We start from the raw sequence: 22,572 nt of genomic DNA on the forward strand, positions 1-22,572 counted from the left end.
GTGAGCCACCCGGCTCACCACTTACCATGTGTAATTGACAGCTAGGCTGACGAATGGGGGTTTTTCCGCATAAAAGTAGGGCCTTTGGGACTGGAACTTCAGAAGTCACCACAGGACCTAAGAATTCGAAGAGGGAAGAAGCTGAGCCACCTGCAACCGACACCACCGGTGAAGCCCTGCTCCCACAAACTCACCACTTTTCCAACGACGAGAAGATCTTCTGCTGGAGAGTCTTCTCCCTTTGAACTGGTAGGACCAACCAGTTCGCCCTTTTTCGCTTTCTAAGACGTCACTTGGTCGAATCGCCTGTGCCAAGCACCCCGGCGGCCGGATAGCCAAGCTCACCACCGCAAATAAAAGGACCGCACCTTTTAATCGGGAACTCTGCGGCTGGTTTCATCCCTGTGCAGTGCAACGACTCCACGTTTCCTCCTCAATGAGATCTTCTCTTCCACTGGTCGGAACCACGAACTTCAACCACTGCCAGGAACAACTGCCCCCGCTGGAGCCTCCTTTTTTTTTAAGGTACTGTGTCCTGCCTGGCCTCCCTTTCTACAGATTGCTAAAGGTGACCCTTAAATCCTTGGCTTCTAAACTGGGTTGGCTCCAGGCCTTCTAACTATATCTTTTGAATCACTCCAACCTCTTTTGAAAACACTGCAAAGACTTTCAGTGCACTTTAAACAGTTTGATCCTGGGCACATTTCGCTTTGCTCCATTTAAAGTGGGCCTGTCCTATGAACTTTGCCTTTCTCCCCTTGCTCTGAACTCTTAAAAGTGTTGGGAACTGTTTTATTTTATACTCTGCCTTTTCTCCCCCTTTTGAACCTCAACTATTGGAGTGCCATCTAGGTTAAGCGCTCACTTCTGTCTTAACAAATAGTTGTGTTTTAACCCTGACTTGTCTGATAGTTAACAAGGGAGGTGTGTATACTTACCTGACTGTGTTTTAAATTACTTTTCATTGAGAGTGCTAGTGTATTACCTAAAGTGTGTTTTAAATAAATAATTATATACTTTTTATACAAAGCTCGGGTCAGTGTTTATTTGCTCTACTGTGTTTTGGCCCTATTGTGTATACTCTGCATACTGCCCTACTCTTCTTGAGAGAAGTCTGACTGCTCAGCCACAGCTACCAGGTAAATCTGGGTGGTGCAGACTGCTACCAATTGGGTTTACTGCTTACTCCTGTAGTCTTAATCTTTTTGCAGTGTTCCCCAAGGAAACCGTACAGGATTCTGCCTAACACCTTGGGGAATAGGCTCAAGGCAAACACTGTCTGTAATAATGGCCAGTGCTGGTGGTGGGCTCTCTAAATGTTAGAGGGCGGAAAACCCCACTAAGAGATCTCTGATCTGCAGGCAGTTCCACAGGGCGAGCTTGGACATCCTATTCCTACAAGAGACACATTGTGCTAGAGGTAAATAACCCTCCATGAGAGGTGGGGGGGATAGGGGAGTTCCTACACGCCTCTCATAAATCTAAAGAGAGGGGTGGCAACACTATTAGCAAAGGACACAGCTTTTATAAAGGGGACCACACTTGAGGACCCAGAAGGCCGATTCCTATTAGTGAAGGGCACACTCCAGGAAACCCTGTTGACTCTGGCAGTAGTCTATGGACCCAATGAGGCCCAAGCACAATTCTGGGAAAAGGTGAGAGACAAGCTCTAACTTTTCACATGGTACCTTAATAGTGGGAGGGGATTTGAATATGGTCTTGGATCCCTTGAGGGACAGAAAGAAGTTAAAACCTCATGTACCCCAGATGTCCGATGACCTCACGACGCAATGCTTTTGCAGGGTTAATCGGTAGCTGGGCCTGGACGATACGCTTCCGAGCGAAACCACAGGTAACCCGCCATTCACATACTTTTCGAAGACGCACAAGTCCTTCTCCATGATTGACTACATCCTTTTAAATAACTTACTACTTCCCTATGTAACAGACCATAGGGTAGACCCAGTCACCTGGTCATAATCCGGCGAGAATCACACTGTTGGGGGGAGGAGGGTAGACAAAGAAAGGGGAGATGGAAGTGCAACAATGCTCTTCTCAAAGACGAGGTGACAGTGAGAATGATCCTAGACAACATAGTGGAGTGCTTTGCCCTGAATGATAATGGGGAGGTCAGCCCACATACCGTATGGGACGCCCTTAAGGCAACAATACGGGGAGTCCTTATCAAAACACGGGCACAAAAGAGAAGGAAAAAGGAGGAGCAAGAAAAAACCCTCTGGGAGAAAATAGCAGAGCTACAGCCGGGCCGCACCCCAGGCAGTCCTATCTCTCCGGAACAAGCGATAGCCTTCGAGCAATATAAGACCCAGCTGAAAGAACTTCTATTGAACTAAACGGAGAGAAGTCTCCAGTTGCTCAAACAAAAATATTGCGAAAAGGGGGATCGAGCGGATAAGGTTCTGGCGTGGAAGCACAGGGAGGCCCAGACAAGCAAGATGGTCAGAGCCACGAAATCAGAGCCCGGGAAATTAAGTTATGATGCCAAGAGTATAGGGGCGGCCTTTCAAAAGTACTACGAGAAATTGTACAATTTGGAATTCGAGGCTGAGGATGCAGATTGTGGATTTCCTCAATCCCACTTCCGTGCTTAGTGAGGGAGGTATCGGAGAACCTAGAAGCCCGATAGAGGAAGAAGAGGTAGTAAGGGCAATCAAGGGAATGAAAGGAGGCACCACTCCGGGGGAAGATGGATTTTCCAGGAAATTATATAAAATGTATCGCTCTACACTGGCTCCCCACCTAGCCAAGGTATTTAATGCAGACCTGGCAGGCGACATCCTACCCAAAACCATGACGGGGTCAATCATAGTGGTCATACCCAAGGGAGGGAAGGACCCTACCGAATTTTCCTCCTACAGACCAATATCGCTACTGAACACAGATGTTAAAATCCTTGCGAAAATACTTGGTAAAAGGAAGTGAGGGAATCATGCCAGTGCTAATCCACGGGGATCAGGTGGAGTTCATAAGGGGGGGCGACAAGGTTCGGACAACATCCAGAAAATGATAAACTTAATCCACTATGCACAAGTGTCAGACCTCGACATGTGCCTGCTCTCTATAGACTCAGAAAAGGCTTTCGACAGAGTCGGATGGCAGTATATGATGCTACTCCTCCAAAAGATGGGCTTTGCGGAACACATGTGAAAGTGTATAGTAGCCCTGTATAGGGCCCCCACGGCAAAGGTGCAGGTGAATGTAGAACTTTCAGCCCCGTTCAACCTTTTGAGCGGTACAAGGCAGGGGTGCCCCCTTTCCCCATTAATATATGCCCTAACGATGGAGCCCTTCGCCATAGCCGTGAAAACACACCTGGACATCAGGGAAATACAGAGGGGCAGGTATAATTCAAGCTCACCTTATTCGCAGACGACCTCTGGGATACCTGGTGAACCCGCGCCGAAAACTCCCCCCACCCCCTCCACTGCTCTCATCAATAGAAACTTTTGAGAAATTCTTTGGGCTGAAAATGAATAAATCAAAATCCACATTACTCCCAATCAGAGCACAAGACCCAACACTCGACCCCTTAAACAAGTTCCTGGGGATAAAAGTAGAGAAGACCTTGATCCGCTACCTGGTCATTCATCTCACAAGAGACCTCGCGAAAATGACACTGGCCAACTACGCCCCTATAACAGCTGAGGTCAAGACAGATCTGATCAGATGGGGCAATATGATTTTGTCTTGGTACGGTCTCATGACGGCAGTAAAGATGAACATCTTACAGAGACACCTCCATCTCTTTACATCGCTCCCATCACGAGTCCCTGACCAGACGTTTAGCAATCTCCAGAAAGCAATCCAGGGTTTCATATGGCAGGGGAAAACCCTGAGGACTAAGAGCGACCCTCACTCTCCCGAGGGAGGAAGGGGGTTTCAGTATACCCGACTTCATCTCTATTTTTGGGCGGCCCTATTAAGGGTACTTCTTGAACATATGCAAGACAACACAAACACATACTGGACCTACTTGGAAGACATGGACACCCACCGCCTTAAGGTGCGACATCTTCTATGGGCATTACAAAGGTCCATCCCGGGTAAACTTCTACACCACCCGACCCTAGGGGTGCTTTGGTCAATTTGAAGGGAAGGGAAACGCACAGAGCCACTTACGACATGACCCTCCCCGATGGTCTCCCTGTGGACCCAGTGATCAGGCTGGGTAACAAGGGATTCAGAAAAGCACATCACTGGCCGGACAGAGGCATGGAAAGGGTGGGCCAACTGTTCAGGGAAGGAGAGTTCCTGTCATACGAGGAACTGGCTGAGGTACTGGGCCCGGGTATGATCTCCATATTGAAATACCTCCGGTTCAAGGGAATTTTATGTGACCAAAGGTGGGAGCAAAACCTCCCGAGAATCTTAACTCCTTTCGAGAAAGCATTAGACGTGACCGGCTCTAGGACGGGTATGGTATCTAAATTGTACAAAATACTGAACACTAATAACCTCACAGAAAGGAGAGGGTTCCGGCATTACTGGGACGAATTGGCGTGGGAGGTCTTCATGGAGGAGGCGTGGAAGAAGGTATTCAGGATGAAGGTATTCAGGATAGCCTTTCATGGAAACCTATTCACGGCCCACATGGAACACAACCTAAAAGTCTTACAGGGATAGCACCGAGACCCACTAAAGTTATCAAAGATGTTTGCAGGGGTCTCACCCAAGTGCCCGAGGGGATGTGGCCAGATGGGTACAAGGAGCACATGTGGTGGCACTGTCCGCTGATACTAAAGTGCTGTTGGGACTTGAGGGGATGGATGGAAGAGGTCAATGGGGAACTGCTACCACACGACCCGCTAACGAAGTTACTCGGCCTACAACAGAAGGACTCTGATGTGTATAGATACCCCAGGATCTGGGAAACGATGCTACGAGCGTGGAGAGTAGCCCTAGCACAGAAATGGAAGAGCGCAAACATCCCCAGTAAAAAGAAATGGCAGAATAAACTGAAACACATGTTCCTTATGGACAAAATGACAGCGATGGTCAATGATGATTCGGAAACCTTCAGAACAAACTGGGACGGGGTGAACCAATCTTTGGGGTGGGAAGTACATTGAAACCTAGTCACTGCTACAGGAACAAGGACTGAGAGGGGGAGGCAGTGGTGGGGACCCGGACGAAGGGGTCAGGAAGAAGTATACACCTAGAGGGAAGAGAGCCTCAACCCAGCACGAGCTTAACCTGAAGTGACTGCCGAGATAAACCATTCAGCAAAAATCCAAGCACCAGAAGGAGAATACAGCGCATAGAAAGCAACTTCTCGTCTACAGACAAAATCAAACTACCAAGGTCAGGATTCTTCGTTTAGTGAAATTTGATTGAGGATGGGGGGTGGGATGGGGAAACAGTTGATGCTTAATGAGTCAGCCATGAGGCTGCACCAGTTGTTACTGTTAAAATGTTTATAAAATGCCAATAAGAACTGGGCGTGTGTGGGGGGGCAAGGTCCACCCACCGACACGTGAATATAGCGGATAAAATTGTTTGAATGCAAGCAATAGTGAAACCGAAAGAGGAAGGCTGATATTCAAGAGGGGTCTGAGCCCGGAAGAGAGGAATCCAGGAGTGAAGAAAATACAAGCCATTGGGTACCCGATGGAGGGAGGCTGAGATTCGAGAGGGGTCTGACCCCAGAAGAGGAGGAATCGGGGATGAAGAATCATCACTCCAAGTGCATTTAGAAAGGAACTTTTGTTTATTTTGAACACGTCAGGTCCTCGGAGGCAAGAGACCTTTTTTTGTAGAAAAACAGACTTAACCCCCAGAGGTCCTGTAGCTGAGAACGGAACTGTAGTCTTGTGCTGGGAAAGCTTGAGCGTGTGCTCTGCTACGGATTCCCACTGTGTCCGGTGCGCAAAACGTGGGGAAGGGAGACCTACCACATCCTGACTTAACATTTGTAAACACTACTTTTTCTTATGAACCCTATCCCACACTTTTATTGTATTTAGTTGTAAGGATTGGCAATAGTTTTTCTTTTTTTTAGTAAATGCCCTTTTATTTGACAAGATGATTCTAGGACTGCCTTATTATTATTTGATGGTCGTAACTTGCTCCCATTTTAGATTTAGATTAAGCATTTTACCGGTTGTATACTGATTGGCCTTTTCACAATTGGCCTTGGGAGAATTGACCTAATTTAAAAGATCATTTAGGACATATATGCGGGGGGAAACCCACCGCAGCCCCCATCCAATCCAAAACCCACTGCAACCCCTCACCCAATCCAAAACCCCCTGCAACCCCTCACCCAATCCCCTTATATTATTTGTAATCCAAAACCAACCCAATACATGCATAAAATAACTAAAATAATAAAAAGGTCAATTAGGACCAATATAATTAGGCCAATTAGGACAAAAAAGGTCAATTGTAAAAGGTCAAATTGGGCAATACCGTTTTCCCAAACTACCTATACAGTTTAATAAACACCCTTAACTGTGATCACTTGTCTTTCTTTACTGTTACCACCATGAGTTACTTACAGTAGCTTAACAGAAGTAATAAGCAACCAAATCTTAAGAATTAGAAAATAAAGTTGTAGGGATGAAAAGATTATATGTAATTACGTTGTAAGTTTGTTCCAGAGTCCTTCTCTTTTCTTTTCACTCTAATTCGTCCGCAGGTGTCTGGAATCACCTGTTGAAGTACCTATCAATTGCACTGTGCCAGTTGGTCAGCTGTTTTTATGGAGACTCCTGGAACCTGTGTTTCAGGGGCCTAATATCAGTCGGCTTGTGATGTATCAGTATCTAAATATTTTACTTGTAGTAGACACCTCGCCTATTCAGGCAACATTTTGTTGATGTGAAACTAGTTGAAGTTTTAGTTTTTAAATCTTAAAAAGCCAAGGAAACAAAATGGTTTTCTATGAACAAATTTAAATGCGTTTGGAACATCCTTAAATTCTAATACGTCTAAATCGTCATATTTGTTAGATTTGAGATTTGCTTGTGTTCACAAATGAGGATCTTGAATGTTGTATCAGTTTCAGATATTTCTTTTGATGTGAGCTTGATGACTAGCAAAATTGTGACTTGATATATAGTTCCTAAAACGTAATGGACCAAACTGGGAAATGATTTTGTTTTACATTGTATGCATTGTCTGGTTAGAGTATTGCATGTCCACAGAGAGCCACACATCTCATATTTTTAGACATCTCTTTTAGATGGTCAGTCCCTTCTTTTTCAATAGAAGCCATATTTTACTTGATTGTGAAGTGTGTGGCTTATGTTTCTCCTGTCAGCAATGACTTTATTTCCTTTCTTCCCCACTACCCCCCAAAACCCTCTTTACAGCTGGAACTGAAGATTATGAAGACTTGACTCAGGCTCTAGGTTTAATAAAAGAGACGCTTTCTCAGGTGGATTCCAAAGTAAATGAAACGGAGAAAGAGCAGCGCCTTAAAGAGATTGTTCTTAGAATGGAATTGAAATCGTTGGGGAAGTTTAGGAATGGGCTAATGTTCCGCAAAGAGGATATGCTTGGACGGAAGCTCCTGCACGATGGAATGCTCTACTGGAAGACTGCTTCTGGACGTCTTAAAGGTATGAGGACTTAATTGATAAAAAGAACCAATTGTCATGGTCAAGCTAATATTAGTTTCTGAAGTGTGCAAATCAACTGGGCCTGTTTTATTTCTAGAGGAATGAAAGGGTATCAATATTTTGAGGGGATTGTGTCCTCCGACATAGTCCACATCTATGACCGGTAATGTCCGCAGCTGTGCTGCTTCGGAAAGTTTTCGGCAGAGGGCGTGCTGCGTCGATGGCGTCGATCCATTGTCCCTCGATGGTCGACGTCACCGGTTGTTATATATAGGACGCAGGGCGCCCGTAGCTTCAGTTCCATTTTTTCCACAAATGTGTTTGCTTCAGAATCTCGGCGCGCTCAATTCTTTCTTCCTGTACAATGTCTTCATCTTCTACTACCCCGAAGTCGGGCTTTAAAAAATGTCGGGACTGCGGTTCGAAGATGTCCATCATGGACCCGCATGACATCTGCCTCTGGTGCCTCGGCAAAAGCCACGCCATCGACGACTGCCAGTCCCTGACGTCTAAGGCCTTGCAGGAAAGTAAGGGGAAGTTGAAGGTAGGTAGGGTGTCTAAGCCCCGTAAATCGAAGTCCGCTGGGCTTTCGACCGATGACTCGAGAGGCGACTCTCTGCATCGGTGAAAATCCAGGGGGGGTCCCCATCTAGGAGTGGTTCCCGCCATTCCTCTGCCTCGTCGAGGCATTCTAGGAAGCGCCGTCACCGATCGCCTTTCCCATCCTCTTCGGAATGGACTCCGACAGACTGTTTACTTGTCCCACCAAGTCTTCATTGCCGGCCGAATGGGATGCATTCTGCCAGCAGATGATAGCAATTTTCGAGATGCAAGGCACAGTTCCAGCCGCGCCTTCGAAAGGAGCCGGCGGGGAACGGGCTAGGTCCACCATTTGCACGCCATCGGGCACGGGCGGTCCGGGCGATCATTGTGAGCCGTCGAGATCCCGCTCGGACAAGGGAGATAGCTACAGCCGTGCCAGATCCAGGTCCCGGTCCTAAACACCATGAAGACCGTCGGAACCTATGAAGCCTTCCAAGATGGCGTTGACGCCATCGGCGCAGTGTCCTTCGAGGGGCGCTCTCAAGGCTCCGGCCTCGAAGAAGCCTTTGATGCCGTCGGGGCCTCGGTCAACGTCGATGCCCATTCCTTCGGCGCCCTCGACACAGTTTGTGGAGGATTTGCCGGAGGTGCCCCTGTGGGCTGTGGAACCTCTGAGGAAGGCTACCAGTAAGTCTGAGGCCTGTTTTTGAGCCCTATTCTCCTCCTCCTAGATTGGAGTTTTTCCAACATATACAGGTTATTTCAGAGGTTGAGGAACTGTCTGATGAGGAGACTGCCTTGCCTGTGCCTCCTGATGTCCCTGATGACCTTTTGTCTGGGCATAGTCAGATGGAGGAACTCTGTCACTCATTGTATGACGCTAGTGGCCTTGACACCTCTCTGGAGGTGGAGTTTGGCCGACCTGAGCCTGGGGCGCATGCGGATTCCTCCTATCGGCGTCTCATGTCAAGGGTGACAGAATACTTGGGGTGGTCTGCTCCACCTGTTGAATTTGCTCAGGATGATTTGACGGACATCCTGGATCAAGGTCCGCCCACTGACACGATTTTGCCGTTTCACATGGCTTTGAAAAGGAGGGTGGCGGCGGCTTGTACTACTCCGGAGAGTTTACCAGCGGTTAGTAAGTTACTTCCGAAGAAATATCGCCCATCCAGTAGTGACCCCTGCTACTTATCGATGCACCCTACTCCGTTGAATTTCGTGGTGCAGGCGGCTACGGCCTCCTCGAAGCAGGCTGCGTCCCCTACCATCCCTCCTGATAGGGACAATAAGCGCTTTGATGGTTGGGCGAAGAAGGTATTTTCGGCTGGGAGTATGGCGTTGAAGTCGGCCAACTCCACTTGTGCCTTAGCAAGACTTACACTCTCTCTGTGGAACTGTGCGTCTTTGGCGGCTAAGCATATTCCCGAAGGGGAAGAAAGTGATGGTTTTCTAGCCCTTGTGCAAGATGGCAAGGATGCCATGTGCGAATCCCTTCAGTCGGGTTTGGACACGGCAGACTGTGTCAGCCGGTCCATGGCTGCAAGCACAGTGTTACGCAGGTTTGCGTGGTTGCGGAAGTCGGGGTTTTCTCCTGATGTGCAATCCCGTCTTCTGAACATGCCCTTTGGTGGTGTTCATCTGTTTGGCAGCAAGGCTGACGGGAGCCTTGAGAGGTTGCAGACCGCCAAAGCTGCAGCGAAGTCTTTGAGCGCTGCAGTTCCTCAACCTCTGCCTTTTCGTCCTAGGGGACATCAATGGAGGGGAGGTTCCTTTCGGTACTACTCTTCCTTTGGTAGATGCTTAATTTCATGTGCCGATTCATCCCAAGCACAGGAAGTACCTGAGGTTCGCGGTTGGCGACTTGCATTTTCAGTTTCGGGTCCTGCCGTTCGGATTGACCGCCACCCCGAGGGTCTACACCAAGCTGGTGGTGGCAGCGTATCTCAGGAAAGGGGGGATTCACGTCTACCCCTACCTGGACGATTGGTTGATCAGGGCGCGCTCTCCCGAGCAAACCCTGGATCATCTGTCCGTCACCTGCCACTCCCTTCACAAGCTGGGCTTCTCCCTCAATTTAAAGAAGTCACATTTGACACCTACCCAGCGGCTCCAATACATCGGAGCACTGCTCGACACATCCCTGGGGCAGTGGTCGCCTCCCCAGGTGAGGGCTCATCACATTCTGCAGATGGTGGACAAGTTTCAACGTGCCAAGAGTCTCCCAGCGTTCGAATTCTTGAGGTTGCTCGGCCTCATGGCATCCTGCATTTTCCTGGTGCCTTAGGCCAGGCTGCGGATGAGATCCCTGCAGTGGGCTCTCAAGATGCAGTGGTTGCAGTTCTCCGGCAGGATGTCTGGTCCCGTTTAGATTCTGACCTCGGTCGCCCATGATCTTTTATGGTGGTCCGACGAAGGCAATCTGATGAAGGGAGCACCATTTTGGTAACCATGGCCAGAGGTGAAGATCGTGATGGACGCATCCCTCACAGGTTGGGGCGCTCATGCCAACGAGTTGACAACCAGCAAACATTGGTCTCCGTCAGAGTCCAGACTACACATCAATCTGTTAGAGCTGAGGCTTTTCTGCTGTCTGTGCAGGGGAAGAATGTCCTGATTATGACGGACAATACAGTGGCCATGCACTACTTCAACAAAAAAGGGGGGGCAGGGTCACTGCCGTTGTGCAGGGAGGCGATGCAGCTCTGGTTCTGGGCTATCCAGCAGGAAATTGCGATCTCGGCAGTTCATCTGGCCGGAGACGAAAACGTGGCAGCGGACACTCTGAGCAGGCAGAGCATGGTCTCTCACGAGTGGGAGCTGGCTCAAGAAGTCCTTTTGGAGATCTTCGCCCTTTAGAGAACCCCACAAGTGGATCTCTTTGCCACCAGTGTCAACCGAAAGTGCGAGAGATTCTGCTTGCGGGATTTTCCCCCAAGAGGAGCCAAAGGGGAGGCGTAAGTAGTGGAGTGGTCTGTCCCACTGCTGTACGCGTTTCCTCCAGTCCCCGTCATTCCACAAGTGTTGCGGAGGTTTACGGAGGTTCGGTTCCCGAATGATCCTCATTGCTCCGGCATGGGCCACGATAGCTTGGTACCCGTACCTTCTAGACATGTCCATCTGCCCTCCACGCCGTCTTCCCTACCGATACGATCTGCTCTCACAGGAGGGGGGGCTGGGTTCTCCATCCAGAGGTCAAGTCTCTCAGCCTTCATGCTTGGTATCTAAAAGGTTGAGGTATAAGGATTGGGACCTTCCCGAAGACGTGATGGAGGTGTTGCTTTCTGCCGGAAGACCCGCAACAAAATCCCTGTACCGTTGCCGTTGGAGAAAGTTCTGTGACTGGTGTAGGGTACAGAATGTGAGTGGATCCTTTCCAATGTTCCATTTCTTTGGTTTTGTCTTTTGCTTTCTTTAGCCCACAAGGGCCTGCAAGTGGGGTACCATTAAGCGTTACCTGGCGGCGCTGTCCATATTTAAGCGCTCGTCTGAGGAATGTTCTTATTTTAGATTCCTTTGATTTCCCAGTTTTTAAAAGGGGCTAACTAATGTGTTTCCACTGTCTCCATTCCAGGTGCCGGGATGGGATTTGAATTTGGTTTTAACATTCCGTTTGAGCCCTTACATTCTTGTCTGTTGCGACTGTTGTCCTTTAAAACTGTGTTTTTAGTTGCGGTTACTTCTGCACGCAGAGTGAGTTGCAGGCACTTTCTGCCAAGCCACCCTTTACTGTTTTCCATAAGGACAGGGTTGTCTCGCGGGTGCGGCCTTTTTTTCTTCCGAATGTTTTGTCGGAATTCCTTTTGAGCCAGAAGGTGATTCTTCCGGCGTTTTATCCTCCTCCACATCCTGGTAAGGAAGAGGAGAGGCTCCATAGGTTGGATCCTAGGAGTTCTTTGTGTTTCTATCTCTCACGGATGTCCCGGGTCAGCGTGGACGATCAGCTCTTTGTTGGTTATGCTGGTAGGCGCTTGGGTCTGGCTGTTTCCAAGCAGACCTTGTCCAGCTGGATCATTTTGACGATCTCTGAGTGTTACGGTTTGGCAGGAAAGGACCCTCCAGTAGGCTTACGGGCTCATTCTACTAGGGGTTTGGCTGCCTCCACTGCTGTACAGAGGGGTGATCCTATTCACAATATTTGCGAAGCAGCCACATGGGCCTCTGTCCATACTTTTGTGAGACACTATTCCTTGGACTCCATCCATGGGCAGGATTTGGCCTTTGGTAAGGCAGTCCTTTATTCAGCCATTTGATTGGGCATTCTAAAATTCGAAAATTGTCAATTCTTTTCCCACCTCCATAAGTTGGTACTGCTTTGAGAGTCTGTCATAGATGTGGAATACGTCGGAGGACACAATCCCCTCGAAGAACAAGTTACTTAACATATCTGGTAATGTTCTTTCGATGGGATGTTCCTCCGACGTATCCCAAATCGCCCTCCCAGCCTGCCCCTCTACTGAATTTCCTGTGCGATTGCAGCTTACGTTTCCGCAAGGCTTTCTGCAGTCATACTGGCAGCAGATTGGTACCACGCGTTCTGGAAAAAAAACTACAACTGAGGCTAAGGACGCTGTGCGAGGCCCTCGAGGGACAACGGATCGACGCAGGAAGCCCTCTGCCAAAAATGTTTCAAAGCAGCACAGCTGTGGACATTACCTGTCATCGATGTGGAATACGTCGGACAAACATCCCATCGAAAGAACGTTACCAGATATGGTAAGTAACTTATTCTTCATTTACATGGACGTGAGGTCAAGATTGGGTGATGATAACAATCAATATTGACTCTAATAATTATACTTGCTTTGACACGTCTTCCCCCATGCCCTTTTTCAAGTATTGTGTGTGAAATGCAGGAACACATCTAAAAAAAAGTCATTCAATTTACAATACAGTGTAAAAAACATTGTTATTGGTCCATATTTTATAACATTTGCACACACAGTGCAGATTCTTGGCTACAATTTTTAATGGATTTCACCATTCAGCAAATAATTGTAAGGGACTGGGCCTACTGACTTTTTTGTTGGAGTTTCAACTACTCTACTGTTAAACCACCTTGTGAGGAGGCTTTTTCATAGCTTCTACTGGTGTCGGGTGGACATGCAAAGTTTGTACAAAGTCTACTTAATTCCAGGTGACTGAGCAGCTTTGCTTATACTATGGAGATTGCTGTAAAGTACTGTTAACATACACATGGGATTGTCAAGCAATACATTCTTAAATGGGTAAGTATGAAGAACGGACTTAAATAACAACATAGATGCATTAAGCTGAGAATGCTACACTAAAAAAATTATATATGCAGTTTATAATTACAACATAGCGTCATATTTGGACACCAACCATATGTTAAATTACGATAGTTCTTCAAAATATACTGTTAAGTCTAAAATGCAGAGGGCAAGATATGTTAGAATATAACCATCTTAAAATTATAGGGTACACCAACACTTTGAAAATAAACTTCAACCGTTGAGGCTTATCCTAAAAACTAAAGTTAAAAAAAAAAAAAAGTTCAAAGTATCCAAGTTTAGGTACTTTGAGGGAGTTTAGAATAGTTATCAAAGCTCTCACATAAGATTTAATATGGCTCAATTCAGTAGTCGGCTGTGGTTGTATGGTGAAAATTGGTAGGACTTTACTTGCAGATTTCATGTGAAGGAAAAGGGAAGAAATCCCAGATGTCTATCGTAACCCCGGCCAGGATTCTTATATTCATGTTCCACCACCAAAAGTAAGGTAAGGAAAGAATGTAACCTTTTGGATTTAGTGGGGAACAGGGAGGGGCCTCTAAAAAGGTTATGCAGTCTGGCCCCTCAAACTCCAAATAAGACCACCAATGACTTCCAGATAAGTCAGTGGTATTGAGGATTACTACTCTCATTGTTGGTTGCGATTTTAGGAGCCCAGGGGTTAACGGTGCAGAGGTATGTTCGCTTTACAGTCCAGCTAGTTAGTTGTTCCGGTCTTCTGTCTAAATATCAATCTTGGGATTCCTCTAGTCTTGACCTTTCAGTGAAGATGGATCTCTGCTTCAATAGGGGTACAGCAGACCACAATTCTTGGCGAACCCGCAACGTCTGCAGGCGGGTGTTAGTGAGCGTGAATAAAGGAGTTTCATTCTAGCAAAGCCCCTATTTCTGGTGGAGTGCAGCAGCAGTCTGTGTCCCACAAAAGGTTCACCTGGTAACATACAGAGCCAGGTGACTGTGCAGAAGGGTCCCCTTTCTTTATGGTGTAGGCTAGCAGTGCACCCACAGCTTCCTCGGGTTTGGAGAGGACCTTAAGTAACATGCAGGATAGAGAATCATTTGATTCTACTCCCTCAAGGACTGGAGACCTCATGATGGGTGCTCCCGGTCAACAGTGAGTAGAGCTTCACTGTCAGGGAGTTGACTTTTGTATCACTTCTCAAAACAGCTAGATATCCCTTTGTGGCTTCTCATGCTTCATATCTTCAATTCCAGTGGTCAATCTGTGAAATGGCTTCAGATTCCCTTCTCATTATGGAAACCTAGGCTGGGGAGACCATAGTTTACCTATTACAGGTCTTGCAGAATTCAAACTGGCCATTCAGTCATGGATAGCCAGATCAGCTACAGTCATTGCCACACTCTAGCTTAGAAATAGATTAGGGTGTATAGGCCGTCCTTCCCGCCCAAATCCAAGAGTCTGCGAAGTGAATTAACATATATGGCAATACATTTCTCCAACATGGGGTCTGGCATGGATTCACATGCTCATGAATATTCCCCGTCGTCCGGTTGGGAATCCTCGGTAAAGAAAAAATCAGTTTCTGATCTGTTTTTCTCAGTAGTAACCAATCGCTGGTCTCTGGGTCATACTGTCCCCAGCCAATGACTGCCTCCTAAAGCTCTCATCTCTAATATTTCTAATATACACACATCGTTGGTCGATACACCCCAGGGACTCTTATTGAGCTATGAAGCACATTGGCATTTGACATTGGGGGAGGAAATATCGGAGGACGATTTGGGAGTACTATGGAAAGCTATACCTAGATTTACAAGGTCAATTCAAAGAAGGGAATTTTGATACAAGTTAATGATGCAATGGCACTATACACCGGCTCGCCTAAAGAGAATGAAACCCACCATTTCTAATGGGTGTGGAAGGAGTGTGGAGTGGTGGGAGCTTGGCAACATTAATGGTGGAGCTGCCTGGGGTTGGAGAAATACTTGGAAGAGGTTAACAAATGTATGGCACAAATATTTACTCTGCAAAAACCTAGATCCTTGATCATGTCTTTTGGTTGTATTGGAAGAATGTTTCCGACATGGCTTCAAACAAGTGTGGAAGGCATTTGTTATACTGCAGCTGGCTGCCTTGTTGGTGATTGCTGAAAGGTGGAAAGCGAAAAAGAACCACCCCACATTAATGAATGGTTTTCAAAAATTCAGAATTTTGTGACCTTAGAATGGATTACATATTTTATACAGGGGCAACAAGCCTTATTTACAAAAGACTAGAACTTGGTGCTAAACTTTCTGTTCAATGATTATAATGTAGTGTACTGTCCTCAAAAGCTTTGTATATTGGGAATCGCTTGATGGAGGTAGTAAATGTTGTTCGAAATAGTTTAATGGCCTGTTCCACAGCTTATTTAATTTATGCACAGTGGAGAGAAGGGAGGATTGGGGATTTGGTGGGGATGGAGTTGGGGCAAGGGGAATGTTTGTTATTAATACAAGTGACAATACAAATAAATTGCACACACAAAAAAATCTCACTCACTACAAATATGTCAGGATCACACAGTCTGCATATATTCTGGAGGTACCAGAGAGAAATAAAAGCAGCAAAAAAACTCATATTCTCTAGCCATCCTTTGGGTCACTTTTCTTGTGATAATGAAGGTAAAATGTCCTCTGTGACACTATTGATTCAACCTCCTGTCAAATTTACAGTGTGATGGGGGATAGAGACAGGGGTGACCGTCAGTGATATTAGTAGCCTGAATGATAATTATTCATATGCACACAGAACATCATTTCTTACTCGCCAGTGGCTTGTTGTGAGTGCACATTTTGTTGCCTGTTGATATCATTAACCTTGGTTTTGTGTCATTTCGGCATTTCTCCTGTCCTTTATGCACCTACAGGTTTTAACTGAGACTACATGCTTCACCAATCGGAAATAAAGCCTTCATTAGGCCTGCTTTGCTGCTTTCCGTGTCCTCTTCATGGACCTACTTGCTGTAAACGTGACACTATCAACAAACCTGTTTAAACAATGACCCTTAACTAAACTCCCAACAAGAAAAGTACAGCACTGTGGCACGGAATCCCTCTGACCCACCCACGTCCGCCTTGTGGTGTGCTGCACAATTTTATCTGATGGGAAGGACCTCACAAGCGCAGCAGGCTTTTGCAAATATGATGGTGTTTCCTGGGGAATTATTATTAAAAGGTGGCATAGATTGGCCACCAGGGAGCGCATGGATGAAGTCTACCTCCACGTGAGCTCAAGGTCCTAGGGTCTTCTAAGAGGGTCTGAGCCCCCCCCTTTGTATCCCCCAATGTGGAGGTTACCAGCCCTGGAGGTGTATGAACCCACCAAACCACCCCCAGGGACAGGAAGAAGTTGCAAAGAAAATCAGCCCAGGAACACTGAGGAATCGCGTTCCGTAGCACGGGCCGAAAGTGAAAGCAAACCCTGCCTTCAGTTGAAACCGCATGATTGAGCTCAGGTGAGCAGTATCCAGGGTCAGAAACGGAGCCCTCGCGAACCCGTCCTGGGGTACTGTGGGACTAGAGGATCCCCTGCAGTGTTAACGCAGGCTCCTCGTGACTTGGTTGCCCTGTTGAGTTCAACAAGCTGCCCATGTGAGGAATACGCTGATGGTGATTGTGTCCGTGCTCCGAGGGAGCCCAGCAAACAAACAATGGACCGTCTATGGTGCCGAGACCCGAATCTCCCGAAGTTGGAGCACTGACCCGGAGGAGTCCTTTCTTGCGGAACTGTTTATCCCTCGAGGAAGGCGTCTGCTGAGATCTGGCAAAGGAAGCAGCTCCATCATATGCGGCCCCACGTCATGCACTGATGAGCAGGCCCACATCCTTTATATAGAGGCGACAGAACTGGGTGGTAAAATACAGTGAAATAAGTCACCGCTGAGGCGGGTCCCAAGGTAAGGAGTGACCGCCTTGACCCGCATAGACACTGCCCACACCCTTTGGCACATAACACGAGATGGACTCGATATAAATGACCTAACGCACCTCCCCTCCCATCGGGTCAGATGGGAAGGTACGCCTTATAGCTCTGCGAACGTTCTCGCTCTGAATAGATCGCTGTGGCATGGACGGCCCTTAACTAATGCACAATCAAAAGTTGTGCCGGCATAGAGGCGACACGAGGGGCTCCCTTAGCAACTTTGAGACAATGGCATAACCAACTGTGGGACGCCCCTATAAGCCTCTCAGAGACTTTGCCCAATTGACATGATGTATATCACTAATGAATGGGTTACTGGTTGTATAATTGTTACTATGTACAGCCTTTGAAAAAGAGCTTTGCTCGAAACACGTGTCAGGCTGTGGAATGGAATTAAAAACATAATTCAATTATTATTGTATTATTGTCAATTGGCGCAGTTCACTGCTTATATCTAATTTTCCTCTCAGAGACTTGCTTTAAGCCCAGGCCAAAGACCCCGGACCCCGCCCCGTGAGCTGGAGTAAGGACCCACCCCAGAAGAACCAAAATGAGCCTAAGCATGGTACCCACATAGACTACCTTGCCGCACCCTCCCAGCAAAAATTGCATACAGGGTAACTGGCCTCGTAGCACGTTCAGTGTGGAACAGGCCTACACGAAGGTGCGACTCAGTAATTAAAGTGGGGAACGTTGGAGGGGCTATTTCCCGGTACAAAGGAACGGTGGATGACTGACTCACCCTACAGGCGTAATATTTCGCCTCCCACAGACTCTTCCAGTTGTAGCGTGGGCGCACCGCTAAATACAATCACAACAAGAGGGGAACAAGTCTCTAGGAGACACAGCGAAGGGCTGGGCCCCCACCCTGGGGGTGTGCCCTCCTTTGTTTCGTGCTCATGTCGGCTGGATTAGATGCCCAGGAGTGCCCTGAGAGGATCGGAATTTACACAAACCGCATGTCCATATGCCCCACAAGGGGAGGATTGTCTGTCTCAAGCCATAACTCCCCCCCCACCTCTAAAGTCCTCATGGCTGTGAATCCAATAAGGTACATTGGTCTTATATACCCCGCAATGGCGCATCATGTTGGAGACAGAAGTGTGCAAGAGACACCTGGTTACCCAACAGTTCGCACACGCTCCCTCCACCGCGGTGTGACAGAACCTGAAATGACTTCATAAAACAAGGCAGGTGCTGTCTGCGGGGTACTGTGAAGACTTTCCAGAGGGTTGGGCCCTCAGCACCGGGGCGTGTGCCCTTCTCCGGGAATAGCTATCGTGGCCTACAGAAATGAGCCTTCCCCATGTTCCAAGAAAGCCGAACGGAGCCTGCAGCTCACTAGTGCTCACCCTGGACTCCAATTAGATCCCGCAACTGAGCTTCTAAGATCCCGAGACAATATCCCTGCAGTGTCCCGAGAAAACATACCACTTACTCTCTCGACAACAAGCCACGTTTGCCACTGTGAGGGTTGGGCCCCCACTCTTGGGGTGTGTGCCCTCCTCAGTACTTGATTCCTTGAGGAAAGGAGGTGAAATCGCTCCACGCCAATAGAGCCGAATGGCGTGTTACACTACAATGGGTCCTATTACCAGTGAGTGACAGGAACGAGACGCTTTTTTACGTGTTAACACATCTAGGACAGCAGACAACAGTCCGCGGACAAAGTGCCACAAGAGGAGTGCATGGACATATGGCAGAAACTTGCATCATATCGGTTCAATCCGCAACGCACCAACTCAGGATCACTACAGGAATCCACTATGGTAAAATCGGGGGTGGAAGCCACCGCGACTAAGGCGGATGTGGCAGCCTTACTCAATGAAATGAGCATGATGAGGGCAGACATTGGAGGGAAAGTTGACAAGAACACAGAGAATCGCCAAAATGGAAGAAAGACTCTAAGGGGTGGAACACAATCAAACCTCTCATTGCCCCAGAGTCACAAATAGACCAGAGGATTACAGAGTTAGACGCTCTGGAAGAGGAGTTCTGTCTGTAAATGGACGATTTAGAGAATCGTGAACGAACAACCTACAAATCTTTGGGATCCCGGAAAGAGAAGAATCATCTGAACAGGACTTGAAAAGGTCCCTCCATGAAATAATGAAACTCCTGTTAGAGGACGACTCTGTCAATGAACCAAAGGTTGACAGAATACATAGAGCTTGAGGGGCAGCGGGCGGACCGAAAACAGTCCTGGTACGGTTCAGATAAGGCCAGTATCCTGGAGAAAGCCAAGCGCAGTGCTCAGGTCTCCTTGGACACAGCAAGAGTGACTATTTTTCAAGACCTAGCATCACTGACTCTCGCTCTGAGACGGAAGTGCATGCCGCTCACCAAATGGTTGAAAGAAAAAGGAGTCTGATATCGATGTGTCTTCCCATTCTCCCTTACATTTGAACTGGATGGGAACAGGGTCAGGCCGAAATCGGAAAAGGATATACACAACTGCATAACTGACCTACTGGGGAATAAGGACAATGGAATGGACCAGGGAGAAAGAAGAGGACGACAGACACTGGCGCATTCAAGGCCCGAAACAGAGGCAGATTTCTGGGTCCAGAAAATATAGGAGGTTGAACGCCTCCCCAGGTGCAGATGCCTGAAAATTGTGACACTCCACGCCATTATCCTTGGGATCACCCCTGGGACCGTCCTGCTATATCACTGTCACCGACATGAATACGACACAATGTGGGTAAGGGGTGAGTTAGCTCAACGATGGACCCGACTATGGGCGTCTGGTTAACTGCTGCACTACTAGCTGACGGTTAAATGTCGGGTGGGTCCCGTAACACTCATGGGCACTGCCCCAAAGACGCTCTTGCCTTGAGGCGTACAGACTCGCCTGGACCTGGGCGATCCGGGGGTGATATTTCCTGTCGGGGCACATTCATAAAGGGGGGAGGGGACATGGAGATTTGAGTGATCTCGAAAAGGGGGGGGGGGGGATGACAGGGCTCAATGGTTATTTGATTGTTTTGTAACAAGGCCGTGATGTGTCCGGTCTCCACTGGTGGTTCGGAACCTGCTTGATGATGTCAACCGAGCTGGATCAGACGCCACCGGGGGAAGGGGGAGAAGGAAAGAGAGAGAGAGAGAGAGAGAGAGAGAGAGAGAGAAAAAAACAAAAAACACACACACACACACTTAGGGGAGGGGGATAGGTGCGAACAAGTTTCTCTTCAAGTACAAATCGTGTGGTAATTGGTATTTTGTATGAGGGTCATGGTTGCCGTGGCTCACCTTACGAGCAGCACACGCAAAGAGGAAGAAATGGCGGTAGAATTAAGCCCTCAGAAAGGTAGTCTCCTCCGGGTGAGTACACTCAACTTCAAGGGGCTGAACTCAACAAAGAAATGGTCCATGGTGTGCAGGGAATTCAAGAGGGCGGGCTTGATGTACTCTTTTTTTCAAGAGACCAAATATGCGCCTGGGGATGAACGCAGGGTCCTGCACTCTAAGTTGGGGGTGGAACACTGGGGCGCTGGCCTTCTCTGGAAGGCGGGTGTGGGGATACTCATTAGAAAGAGGTTGAATCTAGAAGTCACCAAGATGTGGGCGGATGTAGACGGTAGAGCTCTCATGGTAGTGGGTACGGTATGCAAAATAACCTTCACTCTGGCAACACTGTATTCCCCCTACACTGGCCAATCCCGATTCCTGTACCAAACGATCCCGAAAATAATGTTGGAAGCCTCTGGGCATGTAATACTCTGGGGGGACTTCAACCTCTGGGCGAACACTGAATTGGATAGACAGGCAGGTAACCCTGATGCGCGTGAGCCAGTGGAATGTGGCCGGGCGGAGGTGATGGTGAGGATGGAGATTTATGGGTTGCGAGACGTTATGGCGAGGTTTCCACCCAAGCGAAACAAGCTACACCTTCTACTCGGCACCACATGGCACATTCACTAGAATTGACTATATATTTCAGAGGGGTTGGCGGAGGTGGCGACCGGCTCAGAGATGTCCTCAATCTCCTGGTCAGATCATGATATGGTCATGGCTGAGTTAAATCTGGCAGACCTTCCACACAAGGGATCAAAGTGGCGATGGAATGAGACATTGTGGAAAAACCCTGTCTTCCGCACAGAGATGGGCACTGAGATAAAGGAATATTTTAAGGTAAAAAACACGGGAAAGGTATTGAGGAGAATAGTACGGGAAGCGGGGAAGGCTAAGTGGCGGGGGATCCTGTTTAGGGAGGGCGCCAACAAAGAGAGAAAGGACCCTCCTAGAAAATAGACTAAGTAGAGAGATCACACACTTGGATAGAGCTGCGCCGATCTCCAGTGAGGGGAGGGAGGAGAAAATCTTCGAAGCCAGACAGAAAAGAGAAGAGCTTCGACTCCTTGAGAAAGGGCAAGTTGTCCGCAAATTGCAGTTTCTCAAACAGAATCACTACGAGAAGGGGATAAGGCAGATGCCTTGCTGGCTGCTAGACTAAGGGGGCAGCGTGCGGAGAGGTTGGTACTTAACATAGATGGGCGAGGAGGTGATGCCCAGAACACAGAGACGGCAGACATTCCAGAGACATTCGGCAAGTTTTATGAGCAACTATATAAATCCGAAGCGGCCCAGGAGCGAACGGAAATAGAAGGGTACTTGGGGAGTGTGGAGATGCCAAAACTCTCCCGGGATGAAGCAGATGCCACGGACGCCCCAATCACGGTTGAAGAGGTTGAGGGAGCAATAAAGAGGCTTCCGCTAGAGAAGGCCCCAGGTAATGACGGCTATCCGGCAGGTTTCTGTAAGACCTTCCTTTCATCCCTCGTTCCTTTTATGGTAGAACTGTTCAATGACATCCTAGAGTTGGGTGTAGCCCCAGACTCCTCATCACAGGCACTGATAACAGTGATTCCCAAAGAAGGCAGGGATCCCAGACGACGCGGTTCATACTGCCCAATATCGTTGATAAATATTGATGCAAAGATATACACAAGAATACTGGCAGCTAGACTAGAGATATACATGCCTCGACTGATACATTCGTATGAGGTCGGATTTATTCTGCGGAGGCGGGACGCAGATGCAATACGCAAGACATTACAATTTATCCATGAATCGAAGAAAATGACGGGGGACCTAGTTCTCGATCTGTCAGTGCAGAGAAAAAGCGTAGAATGGGTCTTCCTGGAGGCGGTGATGAGCAAAGTCTAATTAGCCGCTAGATTTAGGAGAGGGGTGAAGGTGGTTTACACGTCCCCAAAGGCATCGGTAATGGTCAACTCCGACTCGTTGATGTGGTTTGACCTAG

The 22,572-nt window shown here is 47.9% G+C and overlaps 1 protein-coding gene across 5 annotated transcripts in view; it reads left to right on the forward strand.

Moving 5' to 3' along the window:
* Window positions 1-22,572, forward strand: part of ARHGEF18 (Rho/Rac guanine nucleotide exchange factor 18) — a 1,645,252-nt gene that overhangs the window by 1,011,457 nt on the left and 611,223 nt on the right. For all 5 annotated transcript variants that reach the window (XM_069649229.1, XM_069649230.1, XM_069649231.1 and 2 more), the window contains one exon: window positions 7,335-7,583. In XM_069649229.1, coding sequence (XP_069505330.1) covers window positions 7,335-7,583 — 249 coding nt within the window. The remainder of the gene's footprint in view (window positions 1-7,334; window positions 7,584-22,572) is intronic.

Source organism: Ambystoma mexicanum, chromosome 1p (genome assembly GCF_040938575.1).
Source record: "Ambystoma mexicanum isolate Mex_15411 chromosome 1p, UKY_AmexF1_1, whole genome shotgun sequence".
NCBI lineage: Eukaryota > Metazoa > Chordata > Amphibia > Caudata > Ambystomatidae > Ambystoma > Ambystoma mexicanum.